The 26,424-nt window shown below is 41.7% G+C and overlaps 1 protein-coding gene across 1 annotated transcript; it reads left to right on the top strand.

The window, feature by feature from the left end:
• Nucleotides 1–349: 349 nt before the first annotated feature.
• TCP11 (t-complex 11) lies at nt 350–26,424 on the top strand (the record flags this gene model as incomplete). Its single annotated transcript, XM_081246488.1, is given in 10 exon segments — nt 350–411; nt 5,327–5,447; nt 22,701–22,843; nt 22,845–22,919; nt 23,665–23,758; nt 23,760–23,802; nt 24,056–24,273; nt 24,365–24,546; nt 25,292–25,458; nt 26,192–26,424. Coding segments are annotated over 10 exon segments (1,323 nt in total). The 5' UTR covers nt 350–364.

Here is a 26,424-nt window from a genome sequence, read left to right as displayed (position 1 = left end):
TTTCACTTTCTGTTTTTTTATAAGATAGCTTCTTTGTCCTCCCTTACCCCCATGTTGGGCTACTGAGAGGCTCTGTCACGGGACCTAGATTTCAGAAAACATAACTGACTGGAATGGTCGAATGAGTGTGTGTAAAGTCACTGTGATGAATCTCAATTTGGAGCCTACTCAGTGGAGTGAATCTCTGAATAAAATAGAAATTCAGACTTCTTTGAGTTCACTGGTGTCCCCCATAAGTTCTTTTTTTTCAGTTGAGGTATAAGTGACATAGAACATTAGTTTCAGGTGTATCTCATATGTTCTTTCTGTCACAGGTCTGATAGATACAGTTAATGATGTTTCCAAGCTGAGCAAGGAGGTTGGGATGAATCATGATTTCCACATGGAGGAGAAGGTTTTGCCTCCAAGTAGGTACAGGCTCTTCTGATTTTCCCATTTTATTCATCCTGGTGTAGGTATTTAGCACTAATGGATTCTGACCAGACTCAAAGCATTTTTATTTAATAACACAATCAGTGCTTGAATCTAAGCCATTAGAGGTCTCAGCAACTGAAACAGAAGAGTATTAAATTATAATTATTAGTATCAGAGGGTCAAGAAGCAAATGTTATTTAACCGGTGAATAAACCCAAGCAATTATTGGGATGTTCACTTTGGGACCCCACTTAATAATAAAATAGGGTGGATTTCAGATCTTCTCTGACAGATGTGGAGGAATTAGCCTGTAGTAGCTATCTATTGCTGCATGACAAATTACCCCAAAACTCATCGGCTAAAACAGTGTTCATTATCTCCCAGTTTCTGTGGGTCAGGGATTACGGGTGTGGCTTCACTGTGTGCTCTACCAGTCTGTTATGTTGGCCTGAGCTGCCCCCAGTTCCTTGCCACCTGGGCCTCTCCATAGGGTGGCTCACAAAACAACAGCTGCCTTCCCTCACCCAGGGTGAGAAAGCGAGAGGGTAAGTGGGTGAGAGATGGTGCCCAAGACAGAAGCCACGGTCTTTTTGTTCCCTAACCTCAGGAGTGACATCCATGGCCTCTGCTACATTTTGTTTGCTAGAAAGGAACCCATAAATCCAGGCCACACTCCAGGGTACAGGATTACACCAGGGTGTGAATACCAGGGATCTAGATCTTTGGGGTCATTTTATTGGTATTGGTTGCCTACCACATGGCTTCTGTCTTATCAGTTACTCTCTTATGTGATCACAGACTTAAACAGGCACAGATAAAAAGATCAATTTCCTCATAGTGGTGTTTTCAACTGCCCCCTCAACTCCTCACCCGCACCCCCATTCCCCACTTCATAAATCAGCTTAATTTGTGAATCAAGATCAGAACCCTGTTGATAAGGAATGCTCCCCCACCCCCATCAAGCCTTATTTTTCATACTTCTTAGTTATATTGACATTGCAATAAATAAGAACCATTCCGTAAGTATGACTTGCTGGTTTATTGGCAGTTAAGTGGGTAAATTCATTGTCAGATTTTACATTTTAAAACAGTTCTGATTTCCCACCAATAGACAGATACGTGATGGCAGCTTGTGATAAGTCAATTTCCTTAACTGTTTTTGTCATTTGTCAGCTTCAGGGACTCTGTTACTAAAGTGCTGTTTTCTGCCACAAGTTGCTGCCCTGGTCTTCCTGGTCTGATCTGCTCTTGCCAGTAGATGTCCATGTCAAGCACAGCTTCTCTGGGAACAGGTTTTCACCAAAACCCAGATCTTCTAGCATCTCTCTCACTGCTTAGATGTTTCTGTTGCTGGCAGGAGAGGAGGTAAAAAGAGTAGAGGAAATGAGAGAGGGAGAAATGAAGCAGGGGAAAGAGTACTATTCAGAACTGGGTTTTCAAGTAAGGTAATACAAAATTTATATCAGGAAAAAAGTTGAAATCGAGTTTGAGGTCACTCCTTATTGGCAGTTGGCTTTACTTTGGGCTCATAGGGTGAAGTTAATTACAGTTGTAGGTTCCTAAGGGAAATCCCATGTTTGGGCATTCATTCATCAGGCATTTGTTGAGTCCTTATTATGTGGCAGGAAAAATGTTGAGTTCTGGGGATAGAGGTAGCTACAGCTATAAATAAATAAGACACTGTCTTTGCTGTCAAGAAGCTTTTGAAAGAGAGACAGATGAATAACAGAAAGTGACTGATAAGTTCACTCAGAGCTGTGTGAATAGAGTTCAATGAAAGTTCTCAGCTGCCTAAAGATCAGAGAAGATTTGCCTATGGAGGAAGACTTAGCCTATGATGACTTGCATCTTAGAGGTGGTCTGGGTGGGAAGGAATGCTCCTGGCAGAGGAATCATGTTGGAGGCACAATGGTGTGAACTGAACAAGTATCTTGATGTGATTGAGCACAGGGTATTATGAGGTAGGAGGAGATAAATTTGAAAGGACGGTAGAGCAATATCAGGAATGGTCATATGAGCCATTTATACTGCTGGTGATGGGAAGCCCCAAAGGACTTTGAGCATGACCTCATGATCAGAATTGCATCTTAGAAAAATCATTGATTTTAGAATGAATTGGTGGGGAACAGATTAAAAAGGGACAAGACTGAAGACAGAGGGACCAGGTAATGGCCTAATGTAGTAGTCTAGGTAAGAGATGATGGTAGGAGGGGATGGATTCCAGAGACATTTAAAAAGCAAAATTTATGGAACTTGGAAGATGGATTGGACAAATAGGGTGAGGGGAAAAGCTTTAAGAACAATTACAGTACACAGTAGACTATTAAATTATAGTTGGTTACCTCTGCTACCTCTGCTGATTGAGATTGGTGTGTTGGGAGAGGAATTTTGATTTTTGTTTTATTCATCTTTGTATTGCTTTTGTTTGTTTGTTTTACAAGGAGCATGCATTACTAAGGGGGGATGTTTAATGCCAGAAAACCAATCACTATTTGGCCATGACTAGGTACAGCCTCAGAATTTTCAAATGATTCTTTTTCTTCCTATTAGTCTAACTGTGTATACAGGTCAGAGAAATCATTTAAATAAAGGTCAGAGGAAAATTAATTCCTTTAAAAATATTAATAGACAATTTTTTAGCATAGTTTCGTTTTACAGAAAAATGATGGAAAATAGTCCTCACATTCCCCCTTTTCTCCTGCACAGTTTCCTCTATTATTTATATTTTATATTAATATGGTATATTTGTTACAATTGATGATCCAGTATTAATACATTATTATTAACTCAGGTTTACACTGGTGTTCACTTTCCGTGTTGTATATTCTGTGGGTTTTGAAAAATGTATAATGACATGTATTCACCATTTCTGTTTCATACAGAGTAATTTCACTGCCCTAAAAATCCCCCGTGTTCAACCTATTCGTCCTTCCCTCCCTCACTCTGAAACCCTTGGCAACCACTGATCTTTTTACAGTCTCCATAGGTTTTTCTGTATTTCTTATAGTTGGAATCATATAGGATGTAGCCTTTTCAGATTGGATTCTTTCAATTAGCAATATGCATTTAAGGTTCCTCCATGTCTTTTGGGGGCTGGATAGTGCATTTCTTTTTAGTGTTGACCTCTTGGTTGCTTCCAAGTTTTGGCAGTTATGAATAAAGCTGCTGTAAATGTCCATGTGCAGGTTTTTGTGTGGACATAAGCTTTCAACTCATTTGAGTAAATACCAGGGAGCACTATTGTTGGATTGTATGGAAAGAGTATGTTTAATTTTGTTAGAAACTGTGGAACCATCTTCCAGAGTGACAGTCTTACACTTTGCATTCCTACCAGCAATGAATGAGAGTTCCTGTTGCTCCCCGTCCTTGTCAGCATTTGGTATTGTCAGTGTTTTGGATTTTGGCTATTCTAATAGGTGTGTAGTGGTATCTCATTGTTACTTTAATTTACAATTCCCTAATGAGATGTGAGGTTGAGCATCTTTTCATATGCTTATATGCCATCTGTATATATATCAATACTTTGGTGAGGTGTCAGTTCAGACCTTTCCCTGTTTTAAAATTGGCTTGTTTTATTGTTGAATTTTAAGAGTTCTTTGTATATTTTGGATACTAGTTCTTTATCAGATACGTGCTTTGCGAAGATTGGAGCTTGTCTTTTCATTCTCTTGTCTCTCACAGAGCAGTTCTTAATTTTAATGAAGCCCAACTTACCAGTTTTTTCTTTCATGGATCTTTCTTTTGGTGTTGTATCTAAAAGGTCGTTGCCAAACCCAAGGTCACCTAGATTTCTCCTGTTATCTTCTAGAAGTTTTAGAGTTTTATGTTTTACATTTAGGTCTGTGATCTATTTGTGGAAGGTGTAAGATCTGTATCTAGATTCATTTTTTTGCATGTGGATGTCCAGTTGTTCCAGCACCATTTGTTGAAAAGATTATCCTTTCTAATTGAATTACCTTTGCTTCTGGTTTTTGTTTGTTTGTTTGTTTTTGGTTTTTTTAAAACATTTTTTTAAATTATTTATTTATTTATTTTTGGCTGCATTGTGTCTTCGTTGCTGTGCATTGGCTTTCTTTAGTTGGCTATTGGGGGCTACTCTTTGTTGTGGTGCGTGGGGTTCTCAGTGCAGTGGCTTCTCTTCTTGTGGAGCATGGGCTCTAGGCACGTGGGCTCAGTAGTTGTAGCTCACAGGCTTTAGAGCACAGGCCAGTAGTTGTGGCACACGGGCTTAGTTGCTCTGCGGCACGTGGGATCTTCCTGGACTAGGGATCTAACCTATGTCCGCTGCATTGGCAGGCAGATTCTTACCCATTGTGCCACCAGGGAAGTCCCTTTTTTTTTTGAGTGGGGGAAAAAGACGGATATTTCTGGCTTCCATGACGGGCTACATGGTAGTGCCATTGAAATTGGGAATACAGGAGGAACAGTTTTGGAAGGGGAAAATAGTGAATTCAATTTTAAACCTGCTGATTTGGAAGTATCTATAGATATTCAGGTGTTATCAAAGAAGGAAAATCCTTTCCTAGATTTTAGGTCTATAAGAAAGTGAAAGATCATTTAGTTCATTGCTATATGTGTACATAAAGGGAAACTAAGTCACATCTTTTCTAAGCTAAATGCAAAATCAGTGCTAAAGTTCAGCCTGATCTCTATTCAGGGTTCTTCCTGCTGCAGAGGGCGGGCTGTGCTGGAACCACAAGGAGCCCTTCTGAGAGGTTGTGCTGGTGCCCTTGACATCCAAGTTTAACCACAGCTTATTCAGCTCTGCTACCTTCCAAACATAGTTCCTGGCCTTTCCCTGTCTGTATAATGGTCTTTTATCATATCAAACACTGTTTGGGGCTTAGGAGATAATGACCTTTTGGCAGTTTTTGAGTAGAGAAAGTAATTTGTTCATTTAACCTTCTTACAGTCTGGAAGGCAGGGTCAAGGAGACAATGCACAATGCCTTTTGGGATCATCTGGAAGAGCAATTATTAGCTACTCCTCCAGACTTCAGCTGTGCTCTTGAACTCCTAAAAGAAATTAAAGAGGTGAGTGACGAACCTTTCATTTGTAGATGTAAAGTTCCTAGACAGCCCCCGCTCACTGGAATGTCAGTGGCTAGCAAATCCTAACTGAACATGGTCCATGAATCAGTCAGAGTCTAATCAATAGACAGAAATCACACAGTAATTTCAACAAAGAAGTTTTAATGTGAAAATTATTATAACAGGGAATTGGAGAAATGAAGTCTTTGGGCTAGTAAGAAGCAAAGAAAACTCTACTGGAAGATCAGACATAAGGAGAACCCTTTCTCATCCCCAGGGGATGGGGAAAACCCAAGGACCCAGTTACTCATTTGAGGGCATGTCTGTGCCAGGGGAGGTCGCTGGCCTGTGTGTGCTGCTGGCCGCCGTGTACTGCAGGAGCTGGTTGCCAGAGCAGTTGCCTGTGCTGCAGGAGCCTGGCCCTGGAGAAGCAGCCACTTTCTCTGCAGAGTCCAGCACTAGAGAAGCCTCTCAGCTGTAGGAGCCAGCCACCTGCAGAGCCATATGTACTATAGGAGCCTGCCATGTGAGCATTCCAGAACCAGGAAGAAAAGCTCTTGCCTTTTGCAATGTCTTTCTAGTATGTGGTGGATACACCCTAAGGTGACCCCCAGTGATCCATGCCCTTGTATAATCCTCTCTCCTTGAGTGTGGATGAGATCTATAACTTGCTTTTAATCAATAGAATATGGCAAAAGTGATGGGATGTTACTCCCAGGATTACATTTCATTATGTGAGACTTTATCTTAGCAGGCTGGAGAGAGAGTCTTTCCAGCTGGCCTTGAAAAAGCAAACAGGTAGGGACTTCCCTGGAGGCGCAGTGGTTAAGAATCTGCCTGCCAAGCAGGGGACACAAATTTGAGCCCTGGTCTGGGAAGATCCCACATGCCGCGGAGCAACTAAGCCCGTGTGCCACAACTGCTGAGCCTGCACTCTAGAGCCTGCAAGCCACACTACTGCAGCCTGCATGCCTAGAGCCTGTGCTCCGCAACAAGAGAAGCCACCGCAATGAGAAGCCTGCGCACCGCAATGAAGAGTAGCCCCCGCTCGCCACAACTAGAGAAAGCCCGCATGCAGCAATGAAGACCCAACACAGCCAAAAATAAATAAATACATAAATAAAATTTTAAAAAATTGTTAAAAAAAAAAGAAAAAGCAAACAGGTATGTTGTGAACTGCATATGGAGAGGGCCACATGGCAAGGAAATGCAGGTGGCCTCTAGGACCTGAGGGCAGCATCCAACAAACAGCCAGTAAGAAGCTGGGGCCTTCAAGTATACAGCTGTAAGGAAGTGAATTCTGTCAACAATTTGAATGAGCTTGGAAACATTCTTCCCCAGTCAGGTTTCCAAAGGAGAACGCAGCCCAGCCAACACCTTGATTGCAACCTTGTGAGATCCTGAACAGAGGATCTAGTTAAACTTTCTGGACTCTTGACTCACAGAAGCTGTGAGATGTCAAATGTATATACTGTTTTAAGTCTCAAAGTTTATGGTTAATTTGCTTATGATAACAGAAAACCAATTAATAACCATCTCACATGCACCCCAATGTTCATAGCAGCACTATTTACAGTAGCCAAGACATGAAAGCAACCTAAATGTCCATGGACAGATGAATGGATAAAGAAGATGGGGTCCATATACACAGTAGAATATTGCTCAGCCATAAAAAAGAATGAAATAATGCCATTTGTGGCAACATGCATGGACCTAGAAATTATCATACTAATTATCATACTAAGTGAAGTAAGTCAGACAGAGAAAGACAAATATCAGGTGATCTAATTTATATGTGTAATCTAAAGTATGATACAAATGAACTTATTTGCCAAACAGACTCACAGAGAAAATGAATTTACGATTACCAAAGGGGAAAGGGTGAGGGCAGGGATAAATTAGGAGTTGGGGATTAGCAGATATAAACTATTGTGTGTAAAATAGATAAACAACAGGTCCTACTGTATAGCACAGAGAACTGTATTCAATATCCTGTAATAAACCATAATGAAGAAGAATATGAAAAACAATTTCATTATATATATCTATATAGATATAATCTGAATCACTTTGCTGTATACCAGAAACTAACGCAACACTGTAAATCAACTATACCCCCCCCCCAAAAAAAAACAGTGCCATCTACAGATGAAGCTTAAAATTGTGCCATCTGGTGAAGGAAAAATATTTAAAGGACTTACTCCATTTTCTCAGAGAAGAAAAGGATGGATTTGGAGAGGATTTGAGAGGCAGCAAACTGATAAATGTTGCATTCCATTCCTTTGGCTACTCAGCTTCCATATGTACCCTTCTACACACACTCAAACTCCTAAAAACAATTCTGTTTTTACCTAATAAGACATAGCTATCCAGGAAATTCCCTGGCCGTCTAGTAGTTAGGACTGCGTGCTATCACTGCCATGGGCCCAGGTTCAGTTCCTGGTCAGGGAACTAAGATCCCACAAGCCATGCAGCACGGCCGAAAAAAGAAAAAGAAAAGACAAAAGACATAGCTATATGTCTTACAAGTTCTTATCCTTTTCCCCAGATGAGGAAACTCACATTCCCAACAGTTATAACCGTTGCTGTCTATGATATACCTCATATTCGGTCATAGTCTCACTGAATATTCTATTACCTATAGGCTAAACTGTAAAATTTAACTTCCAACAACCTGTCTATAAAATAATAATGGAGGTTCCTTAAAAAACTAAAAATAGAGCTATCATATGATTCTGCAATCCCACTCCTGGGCATATATCCAGAGAAAACCATAATTCAAAAGATACGTGCACCCCAAATGTTCACTGCAGCACTATTTACAATAGCCAGGACATGGAAGCAACCTTAATGTCCATAGACAGATGAATGGATAAAGAAGATATGGTACACATATACAATGGAATATTACTCAGCCATAAATAAAGAATGAAATTATGCCATTTGCAGCAACGTATACACACTACTATATATAAAACATAATCATCAAGGACCTACTGTATAGCATAGAGAACTCTACTCAATTATTCTGTAATAACCTAAATGGGAAAAGAATCTGAAAAAGATATATGTATAACTGAATCACTTTGCTGTACACCTGAAACTAACAAAACTTGTAAATCAACTATACTCCAATATAAAATAAAAATTAAAAAAACTAATAATGGGAAGGAGAGAGAAGAAAATGGTTAGCATATACAAATAAAGCCATGCTTATAACAAGCAAAGAGAAAATGTATGGTTTTTGTTTCTGTAATTGGTCATGAGGCTGTAGTTGGTATCTATGGCTTCATTTTACTAGGCATTCCATATTTCTCTTGTCCTTAGCTGCTGGGGTTCTTTATCTGCTGGAGTGACCCAAACCTTCATTGCCAAAGAGTCTGAGTCCTTCGGCATTTTGCTTTTGTTGTCTGTATGTTGTGGTTTTCCCTTGATCTATATTCTTGGGTATGGAAGTATCAAGAGGTACCTTAGAATCTTCTGGGTTCCAGACACAGTCCTTCTTGTTCCCATTGTGTAGCAGCAACCCAGTTTCTCCTTAGTACTCAGGATCAATTACTCTAGTCCATAGAGGAACTCCTTTTTTACTCTAGTCCATAGAGGAACTCCTTTTTTACCTTGTTGGTTCAGAGGTATAGGGAGCCCAAAATGACCAGGGGGCTAGTCTCATCTTCTTATTCGTTGGAACCAATGTAAGCATTCCTCCCAAATCAGCAGAGCCCAAAGTTGGCAGGAGGGGAAATAAAAATTCTGCAAGTAGGTTATTAGATATAATGGTGAGAGGACCCAGTCCTACTTCCACCCCTTGATTCCTGGGACCATGTTTTCTGGCTTTAGGGAATAGCACTGCATAATGGTTTTGATTCAAAGTATATATTGCATCTTATAAGACAGAACCTCTTCCTTTCAGGATATTATCTCTCAACTAATGCTGTAACTGAGTCTTCAATAAGCCGTTCCACTTTTCAGTTAAGACCAGTCAACTCTCCATGAGGGGTATGTGGGTATGAACCCGTTGCTGTACTTTCTTGGCTGTAAAATGAGTTCCTTGATTAGATGCAGTGCTGTGGGGCATACCAGGACCCAGGACAGAGGATAAGGCATTCTGTGAAATTTTGTGAGTATATGGATGTTGGTGCTAACAGAAGTAGTGCAGACAGGGAAGACAGCTCCATATTCAGAATGTGTCTATTCCATTGCGGGTGAATCTCCGCCCCCTCCACGAAGGAAGAGGTCCAAAGAAATCATCTGCTACCAGGTGGCTGGCTGATCCTCCCTGGGGAATGGTGCCACATTACCAACTTAGTTGTTTGTGCTTTTTAGGATTTTTTTTATTATGGTAAACAAAATTTTTACCGTTTTAATAATAATGTTAAGTGTTACAATTCAGTGGCATTAAGTACATTTACAGTGTTGTGCAGTCATCACCACTGTCCATTTCCAGAACGTTTCATCTTCCCAAACAGAAACTCTAACCATTAAACAGTAACTCTTCAGACCCTCTTTTCCCCCAGTGCCTGGTAACCTCTACATTACCTTCTGTCTCTAGGAATTTGACTAGATTCCTCATATAAGTGGAATCATACAACATTTGTCCTTTTACATATGGCAAATTTTACTTAGCATGTTTTCAAGGTTCATCCACATTGCAGTGTGGATCAGAACTTCATCCCTTTTTATGGCTGAAAATATTCCATTGTATGGATATACCACGTTTTGTTTATCCATTCATTTGTTGTTTTGTTTTGTTTTGTTTTTGGCCATGTCACGTCTTAGTTGCAGTGTGCAGCATCTTCAGTTGTAGCATGTGGGATTTTTTTTTTTCACATCTTTATTGGAATATAATTGCTTTACAATGGTGTGTTAGTTTCTGCTGTATAACAAAGTGAATCAGCTATATGTATACATATATCCCCATATCCCCTCCCTCTTGAGCCTCCCTCCCACCCTCCCTATCCCACCCCACTAGGTGGTCACAAAGCACCAAGCTGACCTCCCTGTGCCATGCAGCAGCTTCCCACTAGCCATCCATTTTACATTTGGTCGTGTGTATATGTCAGTGCTACTCTCTCACTTAATCCCAGCTTCCCCTTCCCCCCCATGCCCTCAAATCCATTCTCTACGTCTGCATCTTTATTCCTGCCCTGCCACTAGGTTCATCAGTGCTGCTTTTTAAAAATTCCATATATATGTGTTAGCATACGGTATTTGTTTTTCTCTTTCTGACTTATTTCACTCTGTATGACAGATTCTAGGTCCATCCATCTCGCTACGAATAACTCAGTTTCGTTCCTTTCTATGGTTGAGTAATATTCCATTGTATATATGTGCCACATCTTCTTTATCCATTCATCTGTTGATGGACATTTAGGTTGCTTCCATGTCCTGGCTATTGCAAATAGAGCTGCAGTGTACATTGTGGTGCATGTATCTTTTTTTTTTTTTTTTTTTTTTTTTTTTTGTGGTACGCGGGCCTCTCACTGTTGTGGCCTCTCCCGTTGCGGAGCACAGGCTCCGGATGCGCAGGCCCAGCGGCCATGGCTCACGGGCCCAGCCGCTCCGCGGCATATGGGATCCTCCCAGACCGGGGCACGAACCCGTATCCCCTGCATCGGCAGGCGGACTCTCAACCACTGCGCCACCAGGGAGGCCCCATGTATCTTTTTGAATTATGGTTTTCTCAGTGTATATGCTCAGTAGTGGGATTGCTGGGTCGTATGGTAGTTCTATTTTTAGTTTTGTTTTTTTTTTTGCGGTCCGTGGGCCTCTCACTGTTATGTTCTCTCCCGTTGCAGAGCACAGGCTCCGGACACGCAGGCTTAGCGGCCATGGCTCACAGGCCCAGCCGCTCCGTGGCATGTGGGATCTTCCCGGACCGGGTCACGAACCCATGTCCCCTGCATTGGCAGGCGGACTCTCAACCACTGCACCACCAGGGAAGCCCTATTTTTAGTTTTACAAGGAACCTCCATACTGTTCTCCATAGTGGCTATATCAATTTACATTCCCACCAACAGTGCAGGAGGGTTCCCTTTTCTCCACACCCTCTCCAGCATTTATTGTGTCTAGATTTTTTTTTGGATCCACTTTCCTTTTATTTATTTTTTTATACAGCAGGTTCTTATTAGTTATCTATTTTATACATATTAGTGTATATATGTCAATCCCAATCGCCCAATTCATCACACCACCACCGCCCCCCGCCTCTTTCCCCCCTTGGTGTCCATATGTTTGTTCTCTATATCTGTGTCTCTATTTCTTCCCTGCAAACCAGTTCATCTGTACCATTTTTCTAGTTTCCACATATATGCGTTAATATACAATATTTGTTTTTCTCTTTCTGACTTACTTCACTCTGTATGACAGTCTCTAGATCCATCCATGTCTTTACAAAGGACCCAATTTCTTCCTTTTTATGGCTGAGTAATATTCCATTATATATATGTACCACATCTTCTTTATCCATTCGTCTGTCGGTGGGCATTTAGGTTGCTTCCATGACCTGGCTATTGTAAATAGTGCTGCAATGAACATTGGGGTGCATGTGTCTTTTTGAATTATGGTTTTCTCAGGGTATATGCCCAGTAGCAGGATTGCTGGGTCATATGGTAGTTCTATTTTTAGTTTTTCAAGGAACCTCCATACTGTTCTCTACAGTGGCTCTATGAATTTACATTCCCACCAACAGGGCAGGAGGGTTCCCTTTTCTCCACACTCTCTCCAGCATTTATTGTTTGTAGATTTTTCGATGATGGCCGTTCTGACCGTGTGAGGTGATACCTCACTGTAGTTTTGATTTGCATTTCTCTAATGATTAGTGATGTTGAGCATTTTTTCATGCATTTGTTGGCAATCTGTATGTCTTCTTTGGAGAAATGTCTATTTAGGTCTTCTGCCCATTTTTGGATTGGGTTGTTTGTTTTTGTGGTATTGAGCTGCTTGTATATTTTGGAGATTAATCCTTTATCAGTTGCTTCGTTTGCAAATATTTTCTCCCATTCTGAGGGGTGTCTTTTCGTCTTGTTTATGGTTTCCTTTGCTGTGCAAAAGCTTTGAAGTTTCATTAGGTCCCAGTTGTTTATTTTTGTTTTTATTTCCCTTATTCTAGGAGGTAGGTCAAAAAGGATCTTGCTGTGATTTATGTCATGGAGTGTTCTGCCTATGTTTTCCTCTAAGAGTTTTATAGTGTCTGGCCTTACATTTAGGTCTTTAATCCATTTTGAGTTTATTTTTGTGTTTGGTGTTAGAGTGTGTTCTAATTTCATTCTTTTACATGTATCTATCAATTTTTCCCAGCACCACTTACTGAGGAGGCTGTTTTTTCTCCATTGTATATTCTTGCCTCCTTTGTCAAAGATGAGGTGATCATATGTGCATGGGTTTATCTCTGGACTTTCTATTCTCTTCAGGATCTTTTTTTAATTGTGGCATGTGGACTCTTAGTTGCAGCATGTGGGATCTAGTTTCCCGACCAGGGATTGAACCCGGGCCCCCTGCATTGGGAGCACGGAGTCTTAGCCACTGGACCACCAGGAACGTCCCCATTCATCTGTTGATGGACATTTGTGTTTTCACATTTTTGCTATTGGGAGTAGTGCTGCTATGAACATTTGTGTACAAGCCTTTGTTTGAACATCTCTTTTCCAGTCTTTGGAATATATACCCTGGAGTGGAATTGCTGAGTCATGTGATAATTCTATATTTAATTTATTGAGAAATCACTAAACTGTTTTCCACAGTGACTTACCATTTTACATTCCCACCAGAAATGTATGAGTATTCCAATTTCTCCACATTTTCACTTATTTTTCAACATTTATTTTCCATTTTAAAAAAATTATAGATCTTCCCATGGCACAGCCTGTATGAAGTGGAATCGTAATGTGGTTTTGATTTGCATTTCCCTAGTGGCTAATGATGTTGAGCATCTTCATGTGCTTGATGCCCTCTTCTGCATCATCTTTGGAGAAATGTTTACTCAAGTCCTTTGCCCATTTTAAAATTGAGTTGTCTTTTTGTTGTTGAGTTGTAAGAGTTCCTTAAACATTCTGGATAGCTGACCCTTGTCTGATAAATGATTTGCAGATGTTGTCTTCCATTCTGTGGGTAGTTTTTTCACTTTCTTGATAGTGTACCTTGATGCACAAAAGTTTTAATTTTATTGAAGCCTCATTTATCTAGTCTATGGTTGCTTCTGCTTTTGGTGTCATATCGTATGAAATCCAAGATTATGAAGATTTATTCCTATTTTCTTCTGAGAATTTCAGTATTTTAGCTTTTATGTTTAGGTCTTCCACCCATTTTGAGTTAATTTTTTATTTGGTGTAGGTAAGGTTCAACTTCATTCTTTTGCATGTGGATATCCAGTTTCCCCAGTACCATTTGTTGAAAAGACTGTCCTTTCCCCGTTGAATGGTCTTGGAGTTGTTCTCAAAAATCATTTGACTATATGTCCAGGTTTTATTTCTGGGCTCTATTCTAATCTGGTCTGTATGTCTGTCCTTGTACCTGGATATGCTTGGTCTCTTATGGGCCATTTTCATCTGATGATAGATTGTGGTGGTGCATGTCCAGTCTTGTGGCTAGGTAGGTCAGACAACACCGAGTTCCTGGTTGGAATCTCAGGCCACATGGTCACCCAGTGTCCTGTGGTGTGGTGTTTACTTTCTGCCAAGGGTCAGGCACAAGCCAGAAACTGTTTCTCAAAAGGCAAATGGTTATCTGCAGAAGAGGGCATAGATTTGCTCCCAAATCCTAGAAGTCTGTGCTGTGATGTTCCTGTTGGTGTTTGCCAGGGCTCTGTACAGCATCCTTACTTGCCATGGACACTTCAAGTATCATTGAGTCTGCTGGATCAGGCCTAAATGGTAGAGTGACTTGTATAGCAGCCTGAACTTGCTGCAGAGCCTAGTCTTACTTGGTTCCACTTGAAATTGGCAACCTTGTGAGTGACTCTAAATGCGTGTCACAGTAGCAATCTCAAATGTGGTGTATGTTGCCTACCACATCCACAGAGTCCTACAAGTGTTGTGCCTTTTTTCATGATGGGTGGTTTGAGGTACAGAACTTACTTTTCATCTTGGAGTGGAAAGCTTGACAAGCTCAGACCACTGAAACTCTAGCAACTGCACTGAGGTCACCAGCTGCCCAATTCTTGTAGGGATTATCTGCCATCCTCTAGTTTGCATGCTTTTCTAGGGCATCTAAGGTACTTGCTACTTTCTGCTCATCAAATCCAACGGACATGTGGCCATTTGAGTTCAAACCTCACTCATGGTACAGATTTTGCATCAGTCAGGGTCCAATCAGGCAAAAGAAACCACACAGCAATTCGAACAAAGAGAAGCCGCTGTGCTGCAGGAGCTTGCTGGCAGGAGCACACCCGAGCCAGGAAGGAAGACGTCTTCCTCTTGCATGGTCTCTTTAGCACCCTGTACTGGCAGAACTTCACATTGTGCCAGCCAGCAAAGGAAAAATATTTAAAGGGCCCAGCACCATTTTCTCAGAGTAGGCACTGATGGGTAGATTTGGAACGGAGAGGCTCCAAGTGGATAACCGGCATAGTCTGTCATTTAAATGGATAGTATGGAGCAACTTTTATTTGTTTACGATGAAGCTAAACAGTTGGGACCTTGCTGTGACAGCACAGTGTCCCATTAAATTAAGCAGCCCTTTCCCTCACCACCACCAGTGTCTGGATGTTACAGAGCCACAGAGATGAATAAGGGAGTCTCTGTCCACGGGGAACTTACAGTTTTGGGTTAACAGTCTATTTCAAGGGACTTTTTTTTAAATGTTATACTTCGTTTTCTTTTTTGAATTTATTTTTTATACAGCATGTTCTTATTAGTCATCCATTTTACACACATCAGTGTATACGTGTCAATCCCAATCTTCCAATGCATCACACCACCCCCACCCTCACCCCCACCACCACTTTCCCCCCTTGGTGTCCATACGTTTGTTCTCTACATCTGTGTCTCAGTGTCTGCCCTGCAAACCAGTTCATCTGTACCATTCTTCTAGGTTCCACATATATGAGCTAACACATGATATTTGTTTTTCTCCTTCTGACTTACTTCACTCTGTATGACAGTCTCTAGATCCATCCACGTCTCTGCAAATGACCCAATTCCCTTCCTTTTTATGGCTGAGCACTATTCCATTGTATATATCTACCACATCTTCTTTATCTATTCATCTGTCAATGGGCATTTAGGGCTCCCATGACCTGGCTATTGTAAATAGAGCTGCAGTGAATATTGGGGTGCATGTGTCTCTTTGAGTTATGGTTTTCTCAGGGTATATGAGTAGTGGGATTGCTGGGTCATATGGTAATTCTATTTTTAGCTTTTTTTTTTTTTTTTTTTTTTGTTACGCGGGCCTCTCACTGTTGTGGCCTCTCCCCTTGCGGAGCACAGGCTCCGGACGCACAGGCTCAGCGGCCATGGCTCACGGGCCCAGCCGCTCCGCGGCATGTGGGATCCTCCCGGACCGGGGCACGAACCCGTGTCCCCTGCATCGGCAGGCGGACTCTCAACCACTGCGCCACCAGGGAAGCCCTATTTTTAGCTTTTTAAGGAACCTCCCTACTATTCTCCATCGTGGCTGTATCAATTTACATTCCCACCAACAGTGCAAGAGGGTTCCCTTCTCTCCACACCCTCTCCAGCATTTGCTCTTTGTAGATTTTCTGATGATGCCCATTCTAACTGGTGTGAGGTGATACCTCATTGTAGTTTTGATTTGCATTTCTCTAATAATTAGTGATGTTGAGCAGCTTTTCATGTGCTTCTTGGCCATCTGTATATCTTCTTTGGAGAAATGTCTATTTAGGTCTTCTGCCCATTTTTGGATTGGGTTGTTTGTTTTTATAATACTGAGCTGCATGAGCTGTTTATATATTTTAGAGATTAATCCTTTGTCTGTTGATTCATTTGCAAATATTTTCTCCCATTCTGGGGGGTGTCTTTTCATCTTGTTTATAGTTGCCTTTGCTTTGCAAAAGCTTTTAAGTTTCATTAGATCCCATTTGTTTATTTTTGATTTTATTTCCATTACTCTAGGAGGTGGATCAAAAAAGATCTTTCTGTGATTTATGTCAAAGAGTGTCCTTCCTATGTTTTCCTCTAAGAGCTTTATAGTGTCCAGTCTTACATTTAGGTCTCTAATCCATTTTGAGTTTATTTTTGTGTATGGTGTTAGGGAGTGTTCTAATTTCATTCTTTTGCATGTAGCTGTCCAGTTTTCCCAGCACCACTTATTGAAGAGAGTGTCTTTTCTCCATTGTATATCCTTGCCTCCTTTGTCACAGATTAGTTGACCATAGGTGCGTTTATCTCTGGGCTTTCTGTCCTGTTCCATTGATCTATATTTCTGTTTTTGTGCCAGTACCATATTGTCTTGATTACTGTAGCTTTGTAGTATAGTCTGAAGTCAGGGAGTCTGATTCCTCCAGCTCCATTTTTTTCCCTCAAGACTGCTTTGTCTATTCGGGGTCTTTTTTTTTTTTTTTTTTTTGCGGTACGCGGGCCTCTCACTGTTGTGGCCTCTCCCGTTGCGGAGCACAGGCTCCAGACGCGCAGGCTCAGCGGCCATGGCTCATGGGCCCAGCCGCTCCGTGGCATGTGGGATCTTCCCAGACTGGAGCACGAACCCGTGTCCCCTGCATCAGCAGGCGGACTCTCAACCACTGCGCCACCAGGGAAGCCCTCGGGGTCTTTTGTGTCTCCTTACAAATTTTAAGATTTTTTGTTCTAGTTCTGTAAAACATGCCATTGGTAATTTGATAGGGATTGCATTGAATCTGTAGATTGCTTTGTGTAGTATAGTCATTTTCACGATATTGATTCTTCCAATCCAAGAACATGGTATATCTCTCCATCAGTTTGTATCATCTTTAATTTCTTTCATCAGTGTCTTATAGTTTTCTGCATACAGGTCTTTTGTCTCCCTAGGTAGGTTTATTCCTAGGTATTTTATTCTTTTTGTTGCAGTGGTAAATAGGAGTGTTTCCTTAATTTCTTTTTTGGATTTTTCATCATTAGTGTATAGGAATGCAGGATATTTCTGTGCATTGATTTTGTATCCTGCTACTTTACCAAATTCATTGATTAGCTCTAGTAGTTTTCTGGTGGCATCTTTAGGATTCTCTATATATAGTATCATGTCATCTGCAAACAGTGACAGTTTTACTTGCTCTTTTCCAATTTGTATTCCTTTTATTTCTTTTTCTTCTCTGATTGCTGTGGCTAGGACTTCCAAAACTATGTTGAATAATAGTGGTGAGAGTGGACATCCTTGTCTTGTTCCTGATCTTGGAGGAAGTGCTTTCAGTTTTTCACCATTGAGAATGATGTTTGCTGTGGGTTTGTCGTATATGGCCTTTATTATGTTGAGGTAGGTTCCTTCTATGCCCACTTTCTGGAGAGTTTTTATCATAAATGGGTGTTGAATTTTGTCAAAAGCTTTTTCTGCATCTATTCAGATGATCATATGTTTTTTCTTCCTCAATTTGTTAATATGGTGTATCACATTGATTAATTTGCATATATTGAAGAATCCTTGCATCCCTGGGATAAATCCCACTTGATCATGGTGTATGATCCTTTTAATGTGTTGTTGGAGTCTGTTTGCTAGTATTTTGTTGAGGATTTTTGCATCTGTATTCATCAGTGATATTGGTTTGTAATTTTCTTTTTTTGTTGTATCTCTGTCTGGTTTTGGTATCAGGGTGATGGTGGCCTCATAGAATGAGTTTGGGAGTGTTCCTCCTTCTGCAAGTTTTTGGAAGAGTTTGAGAAGGATAGGTGTTAGCTCTTCTCTAAATGTTTGATAGAATTCACCTGTGAAGCCATCTGGTCCTGGACTTCTGTTTGTTGGAAGATTTTTAATCCCAGTTTCAATTTCATTACTTGTGATCGGTGTGTTCATATTTTCTATTTCTTCTTGGTTCAGTCTTGGAAGCTTATACCTTTCTAAGAATTTGTCCATTTCTTCCACGTTGTCCATTTTATTGGCATAGAGTTGCTTGTAGTAGTCTCTTAGGATGCTTTGTATTTCTGCAGTGTCTGTTGTAACTTCTCCCTTTTCATTTCTAATTTTATTTGAGTCCTCCTCCTCTTTTTCTTGATGAGTCTGGCTAATGGTTTATCAATTTTGTTTATCTTCTCAAAGAACCAGCTTTTAGTTTTATTGATCTTTGCTATTGTTTTCTTTGTTTCTATTTCAGTTGTTTCTGCTCTGATCTTTATGATTTCTTTCCTTCTGCTAACTTTGGGTTTTGTTTGTTCTTCTTTCTCTAGTTCCTTTAGGTGTAAAGTTAGATTGTTTATTTGAGATTTTTCTTGTTTCTTGAGGTAGGCTTGTATTGATATAAACTTTCCTCTTAGAACTGCTTTTGCTGCATCCCATAGGTTTTGGATTGTCGTGTTTTCATTGTCATTTGTCTCTAGGTATTTTTTTATTTCCTCTTTGATTTCTTCAGTGATCTTGTGGTTATTTAGTAATGTATTGTTTAGCCTCCATGTGTTTGTGTTTTTTACGTTTTTTTCCCTGTAATTGTTTTCTAATCTCATAGCATTGTGGTCGGAAAAGATGCTTGATATGATTTCAGTTTTCTTAAATTTACTGAGGCTTGATGTGACCCAAGATGTGATCTATCCTGGTGAATGTTCTATGGGCACTTGAGAAGAAAGTGTAATCTGCTGTTTTTGGATGGAATGTCCTATAAATATCAATTAAATCTATCTGGTCTATTGTGTCATTTAAAGCTTGTGTTTTCTTATTAATTGTCTGTTTGAATGATCTGTCCACTGGTGTAAGTGAGGTGTTAGAAGGCCCCCACTATTACTGTGTTACTGTTGATTTCCTCTTTTATAGCTGCTAGCAGTTGCCTTATTTATTGAGGTGCTCCTATGTTGGGTGCATATATATTTATAATTGTTATATCCTCTTGGATTGATGCCTTGATCATTATGTAGTGTCCTTCCTTGTCTCTTATAACATTCTTTATTTTAAAGTCTATTTTATCTGCTATCAGTATTGCTACTCCAGCTTTCTTTTGATTTCCATTTGCATGGAATATCCTTTTCCATCCCCTCACTTTCAGTCAGTATGTGTCCCTAGGTCTGAAGTGGGTCTCTTGTAGATGGCATATGTATGGGTCTTGTTTTTGTATCCATTCAGCGAGCCTGTGTCTTTTGGTTGGAGCATTTAATCCATTCGCGTTTAAGGTAATTATCGATATGTATGTTCCTATTACCATTTTCTTAATTGTTTTGGGTTTGTTTTTGTAGGTCCTTTTCTTCTCTTGTGTTTCCCACTTAGACAAGTTCCTTTAGCATTTGTTGCAGAGCTGGTTTGGTGGTGCTGAATTCTCTGAGCTTTTGCTTGTCTGTAAAGCTTCTGATTTCTCCATCAAATCTGAATGAGATCCTTGCTGGGAAGGGTAATCTTGGTTGTAGGTTCTTCCCTTTCATCACTTTAAATATGTCGTGCCAGTCCCTTCTGGCTTGTAGAGTTTCTGCTGAGAAATCAGCTGTTAACCTTATGGGAGTTCTCTTATATGTTATTTGTCATTTTTCCCTTGCTACTTTCAATAATTTTTCTTTGTGTTTAATTTTTGCCAGTTTGATTACTATGTGTCTCAGCGTGTTTCTCCTTGGATTTATCCTGTATGGGACTCTCTGCGCTTCCTGGACTTGGGTGGCTATTTCCTTTCCCATGTTAGGGAAGTTTTTGACTATAATCTCTTTAAATATTTTCTCTGCTCCTTTCTCTCTCTCTTCTCCTTCTGGGACCCCTATAATGTGAATGTTGTTGCGTTTAATGTTGTCTCAGTGGTTTCTTAGGCTGTCTTCATTTCTTTTCATTCTTTTTTCTTTATTCTGTTCTGCAGCAGTGAATTCCACCATTCTGTCTTCCAGGTCACTTATCCGTTCTTCTGCCTCAGTTATTCTGGTATTGATTGGTTCTAGTGTAGTTTTCGTTTCAGTTATTGTATTGTTCATCTCTGTTTGTTTGTTCTTTAATTCTTCTAGGTCTTTGCTAAACATTTCTTGCATCTTCTCGATCTTTGCCTCCATTCTTTTTTGGAAGTCCTGGATCATCTTCACTATCATTATTCTGAATTCTTTTTCTGGAAGGTTGCCTATCTCCACTTCATTTAGTTGTTTTCCTGGGGTTTTATCTTGTTCCTTCCTCTGGTACATAGCCCTCTGCCTTTTCATCTTGTCTATCTTTCTGTGAATGTGGTTTTTGTTCCACAGGCTGCAGGATTGTAGTTCTTCTTGCTTCTGCTGTCTGCCCTCTGGTGGATGAGACTATCTAAGAGGCTTGTGCAAGTTTCCCGATGGGAGGGACTGGTGGTGGGTAGAGCTGGCTTTTGTTCTGGTGGGCACAGCTCAGTAAAACTTTAATCTGCTTGTCTGCTGATGGGTGGGGCTGGGTTCCCTCCCTGTTGGTTGCTTGACCTGAGGCGACCCAACACAGTAGCCTACTCGGGCTCTTTGGTGGGGCTAATGGCGGACTCTGGGAGGGCTCACACCAAGGAGTACTTCCCAGAACTTCTGCTGCCAGTGTCCTTGTCCTCTCGGTGAGACACAGCCATCCCCCACCTCTGCAGGAGAACCTCCAACACTAGCAGGTAGGTCTGGTTCAGTCTCCTATGGGGTCACTGCTCCTTCCCCTTGGTCCCGATGCACACACTACTTTGTGTGTGTGCTCCAAAAGTGGAGTCTCTGTTTCCCCCAGTCCTGTCGAAGTCCTTCAGTCAAATCCCGCTAGCCTTCAAAGTCTGATTCTCTAGGAATTCCTCCTCCTGTTGCCAGACCCCCAGGTTGGGAAGCCTCACGTGGGGCTCAGAACTTTCACTCCAGTGGGTGGGCTTTTGTGGTATAAGTGTTCTCCAGTTTGTAAATCATCCACCCAGCAGTTATGGGATTTGATTTTATTGTGACTGTGCCCCTCCTACCATCTCACTGTGGTTTCTCCTTTGTCTTTGGATGTTGGGTATCTTTCTTGGTGAGTTCCAGTGTCTTCTTGTCAATGATTGTTCAGCAGTTAGTTGTGATTCCAGTGTTCTCGCAAGAGGGAATGAGAGCATGTCCTTCTACTCTGCCATCTTGAACCAATCTCTCAAGGGACTTTTAACAGTTCCTTTGCCTATTTCATTCTTGCCCTTTGAAGTAAAATAATCTAACAAATGCTTCCTTTGGTAAATTAAGAGTACCTCACCACTGTGTGATGGTGTGTATTTTATATTTGTTGTACCTTGCATTTATTTTTACCATACCCCTTGACTCTATTCATCTCTTTATCTCAATCTGCATAGAAAATGATACACTGTTGCTATCAGTGATCCCCTAAACCCTCAAACTGTCATTGGCCCCTAAACAAAGATAAATAGTATCCTCTAGGAAATTTAGGGACCTAACTTTTTTTTTTTAATTTTTATTGGAGTATAGTTGATTTACAATGTTGTGTTAGTTTCTGCTGTACAGCAAAGTGAATCAGTTATACATACACATATATCCACTCTTTTTTAGATTATTTTCCCATATAGGTCATTACAGAGTATTGAGAAGAGTTCCCTGTGCTATACAGTGGGTCCTTATTAGCTATCTATTTTATATATACTGTTGTGTATATGGCAATCCCCATCTCCCAATGTATCCCCCCACACCACCGCTGCTTTCCCCCTGGTAACCATATGTTTGTTTTCTACAGCTGTGACTCTATTTCTGTTTTGTAACTAGGTTCATTTTTACCATTTTTTTAGATTCCACATATTAGCGGTATCATATGATGTTTGTCTTTCTCTGTCTGACTTCACTCAGTATGACACTCTCTAGGTCCATCAGTGCAAATGATATTATTTTGTTCTTTTTTATGGCTGAGTAATATTCTGTTGTATATATATATGTATGACATCGTCTTTATCCATTCCTCTGTCAATAGACATTTAGGTTGATTCCAGGTCCTGGCTAGTGTAAATAGTGCTACAGTTGAACATTGGGGTGCATATATCATTTTGAATTATGGTTTTCTCTGGATATACATCCAGAAGTGGGATTGCTGGATCATATGATAGCTCTATTTTTAGTTTTTAAAGGAACCTCCATACTATTCTCCATAACTTCTTGATCCTTAAAAGACACAGGCTGGGATGTCTTTGGCTAAAGGGATTGTCCATTAGAGAAAGTTTCGGGCTCTGAACAGAAAGCAACTTCTCCTTTGACTTTCTTTCCTGGGCAGATCTTGCTGTCACTGCTATTACCACACCAGAACTGCCTAAGAAGTGAGATTGAAGAAGGCCTGGACATGAACCTCCTTAAGCAGGAAGCAGAACACAGGGCCCTGAATGTCCCTCATCTCTCTAAGTACATTCTCAACATGATGACTGTTGTGTGCACCAGTTCGAGATGAAGCAGTGCAGAAACTAGAGAGCGTCACAGACCCTCTTTGGTTACTGAGGTGTGAAACTTGACCAGTTTCTTGAAACCTGCCTCAGCCCCTGGGCCGGGCACAGCTGGGCCAGACACTGGGTCACAGCCTCTGTCTTGGCTGGCTCTTCCCTACTGAAGACCTGACTAACTCCTGTTTTCTCTGGTCTATTAGCTTTTCTTTTCCAAAGATGGCCTTAGATTGATTGGCCCGCTATACACCATCCTACCATAAATCATTGGAGTATGTAATCCTTTCTTCCAAGGAATTCAAACATCCCTATCCCAGGTTTTCTTATGGCATTTCACACAATATGAGGGATAGGGATGGGAGGTTACCCCTTTTTCAGAGCTCTAGAAACCATGACCCAGAAAGTTAAAAAAAAAAAAAAAAAAAGTGAATTGTCCAAAAATAGCATCAGAAATAACATCAGCTAAAATCCCACTTCCCAGAGAGATTTCTTGGCATGCTGGTGTGTTTCCTTCCACTAACTACTCTTTTTTTAAGAGACATAGAATGACTGTTGTGGCAAGGCCTGAAGGCTTTAACATCCAGAGACTTATCTGTTCCCAGCTCTGCCACTCACTCACTTACGCACTCTGGGCCTTGGGTCCTAGGCCGCAGTGCCATCTTTTGTAGATTTAGGGGGCAGGACTAAGTTAGTTTTAAAGCCCCTCCTACCTCTGGAATATGGTGATTTAATGATATCTTGTGTAGGTTCCCCCTCACTGGATTTCCTTTCATAGTATAAATATTCTATTTCCTCCTGTGTCAGAGGAATCTTCCAGGTTCTGGGCCTGATGAAAATGGACATGGTGAACTACACTATCCAGAGCCTTCAGTCCCAACTGCGGGAACATTTCATCCAAGTATGAACGAGCTAAATTTCAGGAACTCCTCAACAAGCAGCCTCGTATGTATATAACGTGAGGGCAGGAGCAGGGCATATGGCTTTGGGTCTGACTTTAATGACGTGAGAGAGCCTCTTTTGAGGAGCAGAGAGTTTCTTCCTCAGATGGGGGTGGCAGAAGGAATAGTTATCTAAGCCAGAAAGGCTTCCCCCCACCAAAGCATTTACTTATTGAGGAGGAGGAGATCTTGAATCTTCGTCCCAAGGCCTCAGGGATGTAGGAGCTGAAGATAATTAAGTACTCTTCCTGTCACAGGCCTCCTCGATCACACTACCAAGTGGCTGACCCGAGCGGCGGCAGACCTCTCCACGCCGCCGCCTAGCTGCCCTGACACTCCCGACTCCTCCAGTGTGGTCTGCCCCTCTCCAAGTGAGGCAGCCAACAGCCCAGAGCCCCTCAACCGCAAAATGGTGCTGTCCCAGGGCTTCCTGAACCTCCTTCTCTGGGACCCTGAAGATGAAGAGTTCCCTGAGGTAGGACTGTGGGGGGCCTTGCCTTGTTGTCTGGGACTGAGGACTTGCATGGGGACCCTCCTCTCCTGACCCGCTCTGCCTGCTTCCCCAGACCCTGCTGATGGACAGAGCCCAGCTGCAGGAGCTGGAGGCCCAGCTGCGCCAGTTAACCATCCTGGCCTCGGTCTTGCTAGTGGCCAGCAGTTTCTCTGGCAGTGTTCTGTTTGGCTCGCCTCAGTTTGTGGATAAGCTGAAACGTATAACCAAAGCCCTGATGAAGGAGTTGAAGTCCAGGTGAGTTGCATAGATCTTTTTTAGAGTAATGATAGGTGATATGAAGGCACAGGCAGGTAATGAAGGATGCCTTATGTTCCACAACAAACCACAGAAAGGCCCTTTGGAATCATTCACAAAGATTGTTGGTATCTTTCCATAAGTGGCCTTGAGGCTTGTAACAAAGAAAAATAAAACTTTCTTCCAAAAGGGTAGTATGGAGGATAGTTTACTATAAAATGATTCATTATCTTGTTTGCTACAGAAGAGTCTTTATCTAGTTGAGTGGGCTGGTCGTACGTATCTCCAGGAGTCGGCTAGTCAGTCAGCAATGTTGATTGAATATCCACTGAGTGCAGGGTGTCACACCAAAGGAAAAAGCGGAATCAGAAGGCCAGGTTTGTCATTGTAATTGGTGAGAGTAGGACAAATGACCATGGAAAATGTCCAAGAAAGTTAAAAATGTGCATATATAAATAAATCCTAAAGAATACTGAGTGGATAGGAAACCCTTGTCCAGAGTTGATTTTATAGTTTATCTTGTTTTCTAAGAAGAAGAATGTGGTATCATACAGAGAAAGAAGTCAGTATCTGGAGGGTAACAGTGAAGACACTGACCCTGCCCAATGGGCTCTGTGCTTCCAGGGCCTGGGGTGAGGGTAGAAGGGCGGCTGGGCATCTCCCTCACATGGGCCCGACTTCTGGTGTGGAGCTTCGGGGCTCAGGGCCACCCCTGGGTACCAGCTTACTCCCCTTCACGGTCTAGGCCTGAGGAGGAGGCTATGCTGACTGTGAGTGAACAGGTGTCTCAGGTAATCCATCAGAGCCTCCAGAACATGGGCCTTGCTGCTCTGAGCAGCGACAACACAGCATCGCTGATAGGAGAGCTGCAGAACATCACCAGGAAGGAGAACTGTGTCCACAGTGTCACTGGTGAGCGTGCCTGTGGGGTGGTAGGAATGCTGAGGGGAGAGCCAGTCCCCGCCCCAGAAGGTGCTTACTGAACCATTTAACAATAAAGGGCATGATGATTGGGCAAGTCACTGTGTAGGCTTTAGTTGTTGCATAATGCTGGGTTGAAAATATATCCCTTTTAGTTTAAAGACTGACTCTATGGTTGAAGGAAGATTTGTACTGGGAATTCATGGCTTCTAGGTGTGGCATACTGTCCAGCCAATCCGGTTAAGTCATCCCTGGCCTTCTGGGTCATTTTTGGCTGCAGTCTAAGACATGTGACACCCACTCCCTGCCAACAAGAAGTTGATGCCGAACTAGACTGGAGGACATGTTCCCAAAGCAGGGATTTCCCCTGTCCCATGTTGGAATGGTGGCCGTGAACTTGACCTTGCTCTTAACCTCAGCCATCTGAAGGGTCAGTCAAAGATCCTCCTGTTATGTCAAATACCAGGATTTAACTGATGAATACTTAAGGAATCTTTTGAATAGAAATGTGCTAGCCCACTAGTTTTGGATCTTTGCTTTGTCCTTGAGCGTTAGGTAGCAGCCCCCTTCCCAAACAAAACAAATTTCCTTATGTCTAGGTGAGTGGGTAGGTCAGTGAATATCTCAGTTAACTTTGAACTTGGGTGAGTAGAGTGCAGGGGGCAGTGTTTCTCCCTGCACGTTGTTTGCTCTTTCCCTTCTCACTGTCTATTCCTGCTCACAGATCAGCGGATCCACTTGTTCCTCAAATGCTGTTTGGTTATTGGTGTGCAGGAGTCTCTGCTAGACCTCTCTGGAGGCCTTACCCTCATTGGGGCAGAGCGGGCAGAACTGGGCCAAAAGTTCGTCAACTTAACACACCACAATCAGCAGGTGTTTGGCCCCTACTACACGGAGATCTTAAAAACCCTCATCACCCCAGCCCAGGCACTGGAGACAGAAGAGGGGTCTCTCTGA

The sequence above is a fragment of the Mesoplodon bidens genome (assembly GCF_964165515.1).
Source record: "Mesoplodon bidens genome assembly, chromosome: 10".
Classification (NCBI taxonomy): Eukaryota; Metazoa; Chordata; class Mammalia; order Artiodactyla; family Ziphiidae; genus Mesoplodon; species Mesoplodon bidens.
This window is presented reverse-complemented; position numbering and strand designations above follow the sequence as displayed.